The sequence below is a fragment of the Sarcophilus harrisii genome, chromosome 3 (genome assembly GCF_902635505.1).
Source record: "Sarcophilus harrisii chromosome 3, mSarHar1.11, whole genome shotgun sequence".
NCBI lineage: Eukaryota > Metazoa > Chordata > Mammalia > Dasyuromorphia > Dasyuridae > Sarcophilus > Sarcophilus harrisii.
Window position 1 is genome coordinate 467,828,883 of NC_045428.1, and position 13,761 is coordinate 467,842,643.

Consider the following 13,761-nt stretch of genomic DNA (forward strand, 5'->3'; position numbering starts at 1 on the left):
CCCAGCTTTTTATCTTCCTGCATTGTCAGCACAATGTTATATATACAAATAACACAGGTATTTATCAAGCATTTCCTCTATTCTAGTCAAATATTTGTTGAAGTCAAGGCTCTGTCCATGCTGTCAAGGGGCTTGAAAACTAGTTTAGAATTAAAGCAATTACTTTATTTTTATCTCACGCCCATGATTTGTTTGTTTTGTGTGTGTGTGTGTGTGTGTGTGTGTGTGTGTGTGTGTTTTGCCACATGATCATATGTGAATGACAGGATTCCTCAAACAGTGAAGCAATCTCCACTTTGTTCATAAATAAAATGTGAACACCAGAGCCATAGGTCATCAGTCAAAAATGGATGAAACGGGCCTAGATTAAGCATGGGGCAGAACCATACAATTTTTCCCAGGCGTGCTGTGCAGCTTGAGTTCAAGTTTCTGAGTTCAGGAATTCAAGTTATTCTATCACCCTTCACAGGAACTAGCACAATTCCTAACATCTTCATGGGGAAAGGATCCCATGATACCAGAGCAACAAGACTACCCACTAGGAATGGGAAAAGGAGCTTTTTGCCTCCTGATGTAATTGTTGTATGGATTGCATAGGATTCAGCCAATCTGCAGGAATGTGCTTATTCAAGTCTACAAAGTGATCCATGCCTCCAAGAGATATGGCTGGAATTACTAGAGGAGGTTCAGGAAGGAGATATCCCAATACTTATGATCTGTGATTTAATGTCTGTGCATGTACATGTGAACTGTACATTCACGGACATAAACATGTTTCCTTGTTTGGACATGGTTCATCATTCACCAGATTATGGAAACACTTTATTTCCCAAAGAAAGACCAAGTAGTTATGCAATATGGAAAATCAGTCTAAAAATCTTGCTGTTGACAACATTCCTTTTCATAACTGGAGGATTCTTTGAAGGGTTGAATCTTCCTTAAGGGAACAAGAAATTCTACTTTTGTCTACCTCTCCTAGTTATTTTGTATACCAGTTATATAAAGATTATGGGAGCTGGTCTGACAGGAAAAGTAGACTAAAGAAAAATCCTGTGCAAGTCACACTCTGCCTCAGTTTCCTTATCTGTAAAACTAAGAAGATGGAATTAATGACCTCAGACGTTGCTTCTAGCTGTAAATCTATGATCTTATGTAAAGTCATTTCAAAGACTTGGGTAGGAGAGAAATTATGCTTTCTGATGTAGAAATTAGGAAAGGTTTCTTGGAAGGGATATCTTTTGCCTTGAGCCCAGGAGGATACTTTGGGTTCTAAGGGCATAGACATAAGCTGTTTTCCTTCGCTCTGTCTCCTAGAACCCCAATTTCTTTCAAAACTCAGCCAAAGTGATATTTTTCTACATGAAACCTTTCCTGATATCTACTCTCTCTCTCTCCCTTCCAATGAATAGCTTCCTTGCTCCCCAAACTACCTTGTCTTTATTTAATAGTCTCTGTCTACTTGTGTAGTTATATGTTATTGTTTGTTAGAATGTAAACTTCTTGAGGAGAGGGACAGTTTCACTTTTGTCTTTATATATTCAGCACCTAGAGTAGTGTCCGACACAAGGTAGGTGCTTAAAGCTTGTCAGAGACAAGATGAGTAGGACACAGACAATATATGAGCCTTGCTATGAAAAAGATTGTGAACCTCCCTCTCTTTGCAGAAACAGAGGATTGGGTTTGGAATATTGCATAAACTGTCAGCATCCATTGGGGTGTTGGTTAGTTTTGCTAAACTACTTTTTCCCCTTCTTTTTTCTGGGTTTTGAGGATTGAATTTCTGGGTCAGGAGAAGGAAAGAGAATTTATTGATATATTTTTTAAAAGATCAATACAATTATATTTTAAAGTAGAAAAAAAGACAGTGAGAAAAGGAATGATTCCCAACTGCAATCTGAAATTCCTGGGCTCAGTGACCAGGTTTGTCCTTGAGGTCCTGGGTATTAAGCAGTGTTCTAGTCTATCAGATGACCATTCTCCCTTCTCTCCCACTGAGTCTAGTGTGGTCTCCCTTAGCATTCAGCAGTGCTTTGATGTCCAGAGATAGAGAGGGCACAAATTGTTACTTCTGCTTTCCTGCTCCCACCATTTCCTCTGGGATCTGATTAATGCTGTCCCTTTCTTCTGCTTTCAGCCGGCCATGCCAGCTCCCATACCCTTCGATGCAGCAGCACAGCCCCATGTCTTCCCAAGCCTCCTCCATCAGCGGCCCGCTGCATTCCATCATGCCCCCTCCCCTTCCACTGGCCATGTTGCCCCAGCAGCCTCCGCCTGCCACGCCCCCGGGCCAGCAACTTGGCCCTGAAGCTTTTGCTATTGTGGAGCGAGCACAGCAGATGGTGGCAATCCTATCTGAGGAGAACCGGGTGCTCCGCCAGGAAATTGAGGGGTATTATGACAAAGCTGACAAACTTCAGAAGGTACGTATTTGACTTTTGGGGAAAAGGGGAAAGGAAGTGTTCTTTGGTATGAGAATTTGGAAGAGAGAGCATTATTTATCTTCTTATTGAAAGACAGTGTGGTGTAATGGGATAAATCAAATCCTACCTCTGACACTTATTACCTGTAGGGAATTATTGTTGTTTAGTCATTTCAGTTGGACACAACTGTTGTGTCCAACTGAAATGACCCCTTTTATGGGGGAGGGCGTGTCTTGGCAAAAGAATTGGAGCAGTTTGTCTTTTCCTTCTTCAGCTCATTTTATAGATAAGGAAACTGAGGCAGACAGGATCAAGTTACTTGTCCACGATCATACAGCTAATATCTGAGGCTGGATTTGAACTCAGGTCTTGCAGATTCCAAGTGATTGTACCTCTTAGCTACCTTGATTACCTTTGTAACTGGGAAAAAATTCCTTCACATTTCTGGACATTAATTTCCTCTTACTGTAAAATATATGATACCCATTTTATCTGCCAACTGTTGTGAGATAATAAGATCATTTATGGGGAATGATTTACACACCCTATATAAATACCAGACATTATTGCTTTTTCTAAATAACCCAGATCTTTCAATTTAATAGTTAATAAGTCCCTATTTGGGCAGTAGATGACAGGGAGACAAAATCTGGTGCCTAGAGTCTCAAGTTTTCATTCAGCTAATTAGAATCAAATTCTTTCTTTGTCCCTAGTTTTGTGCATTCTCAGAATTATAGACTATTTGAGCTCAGTGCCATCAAGGATAGAGTGTTGGGCTTGGTGGAAGGAAGATATATCTTCAGATTCTTCCCCTCTCACTTATTAGCTGTATGATCCTGGGAAAATTACTTAACTTTGCTGAGCCTCAGTTTTCCCCTCAATAAAAGAAGGATAATTATAGCATCTATCTCACAGGGCTGTTGTGAGGATTGAAGGAGATAAAGTATCTGTAAAAGTTACATCAGAAGAGACCTTCAGAGATCATAAATTTTAAAGTAGAGAAAATTAAGGACTAAAAGGGTTAGGTGATTTTTCAAGGTTAAGTGATAGAGTTGGAACTCAAATCTAGATCCAAGTGTTCTTTCCACTGCACTAAAGTTCTTCCCCAAAGCAGTCCTTCCTGAATTGAAGCTTGCTTTCTTTTCTTGAGATCATAGTCCTGATCTTAGGAATCAAAGACTTGGATTCAAGTCCTAATTAAAAGACTCATCAGTTTTATGATCTTGGGCAAATTAATTAATCTCCTCAGAGCCTAAGCTGCCTCTTCTATAAATGGGATGGTCATTCGTACATGACCTACCTCTTGGAGTTGTGAAGAAACTTTTTGTAAAGCTGCAAGGGCTGTATCTACGTTAATAATTCTTGTCCAGTGTACACAAGTATTTATAAATCCAGGCCTCCAAATTCAAAACATATTTGTCAAGCACTTACCACATGCTAAGTACTGTGCTAGGCACTAATAATACAAATACAAGAACTCAAAGCCCTGACTTTAGCTTCCATTAAAAAAAAACCCTACTTTTTAACAGCCTTCATTTCCAATTAAATTTACTCTTTCACCCAATGAGCCATTCTTTGTGGTAAAAAGTAAAAAAGAAAGGGAGGGGTTCATTTCATCTCAAAACAATCAACACTTCAATTAAGTCTGATAGTATATGCACTGTTTGGCATCTATGATCCCTACATCTGCAAGGAAAAGTTATTTTACTGAGATCTACATAATTAAAGTGATTTGCCCAAATTTATATAACTCTTTCGTAATCGGGAGAGAACTAAATATCAAGTCTTCTGAATTCTAGTGCAACTTTCTTTTACCTGCCTGAATAAGGCATTGCTAAGCTAGGATTTTCCTCTTGACCCAGCATATAACACATTTGATGTGCTGCAAGTCTTATGGGAGAAGTAGAGGAAAGACTGAGATCTCGACAGGTATTGTTTTATAGCTTCAAAAAAGAGAGGCCACTCAAACTCCTTGCTGGGGGACTGACCTTATGGAAAATGACTGTGAGATAATCAAGTAGACTTACAAGTCTTTTTTTTTTTTAAATTATAGCTTTTTATTTACAAGTTATATGCATGAGTAATTTTACAGCATTGACAATTGCCAAACCTATTGTTCCAATTTTTCCCCTTTTTCCTCCCATTCCCTCCCCGAGATAGCAGGATGACCAATACATGTTAAATATGTTAAAGTATAAATTACATACAGTATATGTATACACGTCCTAACAGTTATTTTGCTGTACAAAAAAGAATCAGACTTTGAAATAGTGTACAATTAGCTTGTGAAGGAAATAAAAAACGCAGGCAGACAAAAATAGAGGGATTGGGAATTCTATGTAGTGGTTCATAGTCATCTCCAAGAGTTCTTTCCCTGGGTGTAGCTGGTTCAGTTCATTACTGCTCCATTGGAACTGATTTGGTTCATCACATTGTTGAAGATGGCCAGGTCCATCAGAATTGATCATCATATAGTATTGTTGTTGAAGTATATAATGATCTCCTGGTTCTGCTCATTTCACTCAGCATCAGTTCATGTAAGTCTCTCCATACCTACAAGTCTTATTGAGTGTCTGCCCTTGGCTTAGGAAGGAAAACAAAAGGACATTTGTAACTAGAGACAAGGATGGAAGCCAGTACAGGTTACACCTTTTCAAGAACCATTGTCAACTGGGTTAATCCATTTAATTGGCCCATTTCTTTCCCTGATGGGCACCAGGTGAAGTACTGGGTTTGTATTGGTTGAATAGGTTATTTCCTTCTGATCAGTTCTTCCACAAAAGAGCCTTGTGTGTGCCAAGTGCCCTTAGAAGTCTCATACTAAGAGTCTGGACCCTTCCTATGATTGATGGTGTAGGCACTTCTAGCCTATGTATGACTGTGTCATACTTATATCAGCATGACTTTTATGGTGTCTGGGATTTCCATGTGAGTGTGGTAAGACCAGGCTTGGCTCCAGTCACTGTGGCTAACTTTGGTTGAAGGGAAGAGGGAAGCACTTATTGCTCCAGAGGCAAATATGGACCATCAGATAACAGCATCCCTTAGATGTAGACATGTGGTAATCTACATGCTGTAATGTCACATGTTTTTTGGTCAACCCCTCTTCAAGTTTTAGCTTGCCTCTGAAAGCTGTTGGGGTAGGGCCTTTATTTAATGTGGCTTGTGATTAGTGAAGGATTGACTCAGCATTTTCCAAGAAACAAGTATTTCTTTCTTTCCCCTAGTAAAGATCTGTGGTAGATAAATTTTGCATAGACCCATCTGAGAGTAAAATTTAGCTCTGGATCTTCTGACATAGAATGTAGCTGAATGATTACAGGGAGGGACTAGGTGTTGAGAGAGCTTCACTTTATTTCTTCCTTGACTTATGACTCATGTACAAGTCTGAGCAGCTCCTTTAACTTCTTGGTGACTCAGTTTCCCCATTATAGGACAATGGTACAAATATTACTAAAAAGGCTTTTGAAAGCTTCTTCTGATAAATAATGCTATCTACTCAGTCTAGTCTAGTGGAAAGAATAAGGAATTTGGTGTCATAACAGCTGATTTTAAATCTAAGCCCTACCACTTACTTAGCTTTTACCTTAGACCAAGTATAAGCTCCTTCTCTAAGTTTTAGTTCCCAGAACTATAAATTGAGAGGTTAACTAGGTGATCACTAGGGTTTTTTGTAGTTCTTGATTCCTGTGAAATAATTTTATGTTATCTTATCTTCTAAGCTTTTTCAGCTTGCCTGTTTCAAATGTCTGTATTTCATTGAGCTGGCACATGGACCAAATTGAATTTTTGAAAGTCAGGTTTTGACATGTCCTTGGCCTTGTATTGTTGCTATCAGCAGCTGTAGCCCAGAGGCTTGGGAGCTCTTCTGAGGCTTCCAGTGGATTGAAATCATTCTAGTTCCATCCCTTCCCCTTTCAGAACCGCATTACATTACCTTAGTATTGCAATGAAAGTCATTTAGAGCTGAAAGGGTCATTGAGTTCAAACCTTTCATTTAATTGATGAAAGAACTGAAGCCCAGAGAAGTTAAATTAGAGAGCTAGTTAGTGTCTAAAGTTCTTTTTGACTCAAGTTCAGTCCTTAATAGAATCAAGTATAGGCTTAGTAGACCACAGACTTTATCTGGAGAACCTCAACTAGGTTGTTTGCAATTCAAATAGAAGGTGGAGATATAAGGGGAAAAGATTGCAGAAAAATCCACAGGAAAGTCACAAGATTTCCATTTTTCCCTTTAATTTCTCTACTGAAAATGAATCTTTTGCCTTTCAAGACAGCTCATTTTATTTTTACTATTTACTGATATGAAGGTTAATTTAGAGGACATTAGGATCTTCCTAGAAAAAATCCATTATATCTCTAAGTCTTCTACTCAAATATTGACTATTGACTATTTGGACCAAATTGATCATCTTTCCAACTCCTCATACCACCCATTTTCTCTAGATGACATGCTATAAAATGATTGTAAAGATATGTTTAAAATTTCTGGCTCTCTTTTTTTTCCTAAGGTGATCTGTTCAGTTTTTAAATAGCTAGGAAAGCAATGAATCATATGACTTCCAGATTTATCAGGAAGAGGCAGCCTATTGTAGTAGATAGGGCAGTGAGACTATAGTCTAGAAGTAAATAAATTCATATCCCACCTCTGACACTTAGCTAAGAACCTGGGTAAATCAGTTAAAAACTCTGCTTATGCTTAAAACTTATATGTTTTATCATCTGTAAAATGAGAAAGATTAATTCAATGACTTTAAGATTCCTTTGAAGCCTAAATCTATAATCCTATGATTCTGTAAGGGAAGTGGGCATAAGGAGAGTTAAATACTCCTTGTTCTGGAAATATTTGGAATATGATCTTGAATAAATATTAACAGCCCCTCCTCCAAAAATACCCAAAACAACCTAGATGTGACTTGAAGAATTAGGAGATACTCTTTGAAAGTTGAATTCATTGAAAGATATCACTCCAATTGTGTTTCATTATGTAGAAAAGAAAAAAATACTGAAACTCCATCACCAAAATCATCCCAAAGTTCACAGAAGACACTCCTTTTCTTCACAATGTCTTATAGTTGAGCATTTTTTTTCCTGCCCCAACTCAGTCCACAGGATTTTCAAAGAGATTTTGTTAGAACTGCAATTTATACAAAAACCAAAATTATGGTTAGCAGTAATCTGCAAATTGAAAAATTCACTTGATCTATGAAAATTTACTAAGTTTGTATTCTTTAATAACCTTGTTCAGGTTATTTCCTCATCTGTAAAAATGGAAAAATAATCCTATTAGCTCTAACCTCAATTGAGGTAAGAATACAATGAGACAATTCTTACCTCAACATATTATGGTAAGAATAAAATGACAGTTTATATAAAGCACTTTGCAGACTTTAAATGTCAGCTATTATCATTATCAGAAATGATAATTGCTCAAGAGAAATGTATGGTTCTGCACACAAATATTGTATCTAAGATATATTATAACATATTTAAAATGTATAAGACTGCCTGCCATCTAGGAGAGGGATTGGAGGGAAGGAAGGGAAAAGTCAGAACAGAAGTGAGTGCAAGGGATAAAGTTGTAAAAAGTTACCCAGGCATATGTTCTGTCAATAAAAAGTTATAATAAAAAAGAAGAAATGGTAATTGCTAACATCAGTAAAAAGTTTTAAAAACCTTATAGAAGCTTAGTCTAGTAGGGGAATAAGGCACCAAGTCAGTAGATGCAATATTACATAATATGTACATTTAAGAGCTAAAACCCAAAATTCTATGTTTAGAATGAGGGGCATCTTCTCCAAAGCTGCTATTTGCCTTTATTTTGATATTTCTGTCAGAACATCAACATCTTTCTTGATTAAATACCTGGCCATTTTTGACCCTTGCTTCTCTCATCCCCCAAATTCAATCAGTTGAAAAGTCTTATCAATCCTACATTTCAATATCTTCCCTTATAGACCATCTTATAACCCCTTGTATTCTAATATTCAAGTTCTTCCCTAGCCTTATTTTTGTAGCCTCATCTTTAGTTCTTGAAGAGGATTAATGACATTCAGAGGGTGGTCTTTGCAAGTGAATTGGATTTAAGCAAGGCAGAACTATACAAAATCATCAGCTTTACTCCCTCTTCCAGAGCCATCTGGCTCCAGTGGCAAAATGTAGATGATTGGCAATGGCCCCAGATGCAGTGGGAGACCCTGGCCTTTTTAAATTAAGGTCTTTCCAGGTCTAAGTTTGTCTGAGGCAATATCCATTCAGGAGTTAAAGGCTAGGTAAAAATTGAGGTAAAAGATAATCTGGTTTGCCTTCACTGAAGAATCAATCTGGGAGAAGACTTTCTCAGATATAAGAATTTTTAGCCAGAATGAAAACAGTTACTATATATATTCTCTCTGTGTCATCAAAACCCAAACAACTGAGTGAGCGAGGCCCGGGCTGGGACTTATTATTGGCAAATCAGTGAAACTTGATTTAAGTTTAAAGTCAAGAAGCTCCATTTGACTCCCACTGAGTTTTCTCAGAGTCTGTTTTTTTCAGAGATGTATTTCAAGAAATCATAAATGAAAGCTACACAAGAAAAAAAATTGTCTCAAGAATAAATAACTGGGAAAGAAAAAAAAATCTAGCTCTCAAACTCCAAGATACCTTGCAAGGGTATAAGCAATCAGTTTATATTCATTTGGACAGAGCACCCACATGTAATGGCATGACTCCTCGAATGGCCTGAGGGGAGGAGGAGAAAGAGAAAGGGAAGGGGAAGAAAGAAGAGAAGGAAGAAGAAGAGAAGGAGAGGAATTCATTGATAGCCTTAAAGAGCAAAGTTTCTAGAGAGTGCTGAAGATAAGGTTTTAATTCACTTGTTTGAGGAGAGAGAGCGTAGTGAACAAATGGAAACGGAAGGTATAACATTTTTTCCCCAAAAGAGTTTCAAAAGATAGAGAGATGAAATAGACAATAGTTGGATGGACTCAAAAGAGCAAGAAAAGACTTTTTTTTTTTTTTTAAGAGATTCAGGCAGTCCTGAAAATGTTTATTAGGCAGGAGAGATCTCTGATCAAGGAGACCAAGAAGCTGGCTACTGGATCAAAGACCTAGAGTGGCTAAGAGGGAATGAGTTAAAGGGTGCAAGGAGAGGAATTTGCTTTCTGTTTGAGATTGAGACTTTGTCTTCAGTGTCTCCCTCATTCAAGCAATTATTCACACTGTTGTCAGGTAGATCTTATTGCATAGCCTTTATGATGGTGGTCACCATGACCCATCTATGATGCAAAACCTTCATTGATTCCCTGTTGCCTATTTGAATAAATTCTAAAATCTCTTACCCTGAATCTTATGCCTTAGTCTCTTATGATTTGGTCTCATCCATCCTTCCAATCTTATTTCCCTTTATTCTGTCATATACTATACATTGTCCAATAACATTAAAAAAATTTTTTTTTTAAAATTCTGCCTTTAAAAATCCAGTAGCATAAAAAAAATTAATTTTTCATTTTTCTCTAATGTTTTTGGAATTAGAATAATTTTCCAGTGTGCCTCTATCCTCCATTTAAATCTTCCTTGAAAAAATTAATCAATTCCCAGCCAACAAAGTGATTAAAGTCTGAAATATGTGTATCATTCTTCACCTATAGTTCTTAACTCTCCATGGAGAAAAGGGTTATTTTTCTAGCTCCTTTCTCCAGGGCCAAGGTCACTCATTGTGATTAATTTAATTTGTAGTATTTTTTTATAGTTTTACATTATTATAATAATTACATATATTGTTTTTATGGTTCTATTCTCTCCATTCTTCATTGAATATTTATTCTTTTCATATTTCCTTGAATTCCTCATAGTTGTAGGGCCCCATAATGTAGTGATTCCTTTATATTTGAGAGCCTTAATTTTTTTGATCCTTCCTTAATGGATGAGTGTCTACTTTACATTCAATTTTTGTTTTGTTTTGCTTTCATTAAGTATTACTATGAATTAATGAATGGTCTTTATTTTTGGTACTGACCTCCATGAAGTATGTTCCCAGTAGTGTGGTGGCTAGGTTACAAGTTATGAATAGTAAATGATTTTTCTTGCATAATTTCAAATTTCTTTCCAGAATCATTGGACCAGATCAGTGGCTATAATAATATATTCTTCCATAGTGCCTCCAATACTGATTGTTGCTATAATTTGTTATCTTTACCAATTTAATATGTATGAGGCAAAATATCAGAATTGTTTTAATTTGCCTTTCTCTTATTGTTAGTTTTTGGAAAATTCTTTCATGGTTTTTGACAGTTTACATTTCATTTATATCATTCATTCAAACATATCATTCATACATATTCATACAATAACCAACATTATTGTGGGATGGTTCTTGTTCTTATGTGGATCTTGTTTATAAGACTTCTTTCAAAAAAAAATTTTTAAGGCTTATATCAGAGATATTTGATGTTGAAAATTTCCCTCCCTCCCCTAAGTCATCATTCCCTTTTTTTTGTTCTTACTATATTGGTTTTTGTGTGTGTGTGTGAAAAAGCCTTTTATAGTTATATTTTGAATTATTAGGATGACCATTATTGCTTTTTATAAGTTTTGTTTTGAAGTGTTACAATAGACATAGTTATGAAAGGTAACTTTTATTCTCCTCTATTTTTTTTTTAATGCTATGAATTTTTATATTAAGGCTACATAGACATTTGGAGCTTATTATTCCATATGATATAAAGGTCTAAACCAGGGATTTCTAAACTTTTTTGTGTGTGTCATGGGACTCTGTTTGGTTAAACTAATAAATCCCTTATCAAAATAAAGATTTTAAATATATACAATAAAATAGAAAGAACTACAGAGAAAGCCAATTAACTGAAATATAGTTATCAAAATATTTTAAAAATAGGTTCATGGATTGCAGGCTAGAAACCCCTGGTCTCATTTTACTGTCTACCAAAGTGCTCTCTCTAGCATTCCTGGCAATTCTTATTGAAAAGGATATTCTTCCCCCAGTTGTTTATAGTCTGTGGTTTATTGAACAATGCACTACTGTATTTGATTTCTTCCATATCTTGCCTGTCTCTTCTGTTCCATAGATCTACATTTCTATTTAAAAAAAAAAAAACAAAAAAACAGTATCTGGCAGTTTGGGTGATTCTGGCTAATTCATAATATAGTTTGAGGTCTAGTAATGCAGTTACTCTTCTTCTATTCCAGCCTCCTCCTCCCCCCCCCCCCCCCCCCCCCCCCCCAACCCAGTTATTTCTCTTGATATTCTAGAACTTGTGTTTTCACAGATGAATTTCATAATTATTTTCTATTTTTTCATAAAGTATATCTGTAGTTTAATTGACATTCCAAAATTTGTATGCCTCCAATAGTGTTCTGTTTGTACCTTAACTGGCACTTATAAATATTCTATCTTTTGTTTGCCTAATTTCTGATCCCTTTGAGTATTGCTGGGGCTATTTCTTATTCTTTTTTGTATACCCCATGGATCACACCTAGTATCATTCTTTGGATTTGTGGTTTTTGTTTTAATCTGACTACCATATTTTAAGTGTAGAGCAGTGAAATTACTTGTCCATTGTCACAACGTAGATAATTCCAGACCCCTGAATTCAAACTCTGGGTTTTCTGACTTTAAATTGAATGCTTTTATTAAACCAAATGTTGGTTGAATGAATGAGTGAACTAGAATTAGGACCTTGTGGCCCAAGTGAGGCTGCCTGTATATAGCTCAAAGCAAAGGTCACCTTCAAAAAAAAAAAAGAAATTAGCATATAAATGATGGTGTATCTTAGAGCTACCTCTTTTGAAAACAAAATTGAAAGGAAGGATAACAATTTGTGGTTAAACTAGAAAATGATTTCAGGACATGCTGCTACATAACAAGCAGTCCACAATATAGAAAATAGGGCTGTCTGAAATGAAATATGCTCAGAATAGCTGACTGTGCTGTAGAGAGATCTTTAGAAAAAATAACAAGATACTTATGTTAGAACCCTGGTTAATCCTTTCAAATTCTGACTTTTGGGGGTTCTCTTTGGAAATATTTTACTGTTTACAGGAACAGGCTTCTGTTACATCATTGTCATCATCCTGATGATGATGATACTACGAGATTTATTTGTGATGTGGAGCAAGAGACCACCTCTTTATGTCTCAAAAATTTGTTTTTTTACTGACAAAATGGGATAGAATAGAATAGTACTTTTGATTCCAGAATTCCTGGATTCTGTATTGTATGATCTTTCTTGTCTAAAGGAAAATTTGGGGCAGAAAAGCCCCAAATACTTTGACCAGTTTGCCATTGATATAATCTACTCAGTCTTTTGAGGCAGATAGAAGACCAGATACCTCAGGTAGTCCAAATGGAATAATTGAAAGACCAGAAATTTGGAAGTTGAGCCAGAAGCACCAGCCTCAAAGAGTTGTAATGAGGATCAAATGAAATAATATTTGTGTCCCACTTAATTTAGTACCCATAGTAGATGCTATATAAATGTTAGCTATGGTGATAATGATGATGATGTGACATGATAATTCTTTGAAGTAACCAAAAACAAAGTGTGTTTCCTGCTGCATGGTATAATGGGCATGGAATTAGTATGATATGTGTACAAATGCTACCCTTTTTCCTTTATACTTAATATGATCCTAAAGCAAGGATCATAAATCCTTTTCTTAGCCTAATCTGTCTCATAAAATTGTTTAAAATAACTCTAGAATCTCTTATGTAATCATCTACATTTTATAAAAACAAGAGATCAACAGTTTGTATATCACATCACTCATTTCTGTATATGTTTTAGGATCATAGAATGTAGAACTGGAAAAAATCTCAGATCATCTAGTCTGTGATAAATTAGATTTGTTGGAATCTGCTATAAAATTTAAAAAACTCAGTTATAATAAATACAATATATTCTTCTATAGAGTTATGTCGTTTAGTGGTTAAATCATATTTTGAGAATCCTAGCTACTATAGAAAGTTAACTATGATCTAACATTCTTGTCCTAATTACACAAATGTTCTTACCTGTAATACTTCCCTTTTACAGGGACTTAAAGGAAATAGAAAAACTGTCAGAGGTTATCTCATCTGTAAAATGCTCACTCCTAATAACAGGGAAGTTTGTTTGTTTGTTTGTTTGTTTTTTAACATACTTGGATAACTTAAAGAATGAAGTGAGAGAAGAAGCAAAAAGGAAATATATCCAATTTTGAACCCTATTGAATGACTTCTCTGAATGTTCTCTATCAGGGACATTGGGGAAATGGTTTTGGATCCAAAATAGACATCAGAACTTATTATCAGACCCTATTATTAACTGCTTGGGTGATCCTGTAAAAATCATTTGACTTT

General features: G+C 35.9%; 1 protein-coding gene across 5 annotated transcripts in view; it reads left to right on the plus strand.

The window, feature by feature from the left end:
* The window catches only part of AMOTL1 (angiomotin like 1), a 244,964-nt gene that overhangs the window by 153,817 nt on the left and 77,386 nt on the right, over positions 1–13,761 (plus strand). For all 5 annotated transcript variants that reach the window (XM_031961026.1, XM_031961030.1, XM_031961028.1 and 2 more), the window contains one exon: positions 2,135–2,420. In XM_031961026.1, coding sequence (XP_031816886.1) covers positions 2,135–2,420 — 286 coding nt within the window. The remainder of the gene's footprint in view (positions 1–2,134; positions 2,421–13,761) is intronic.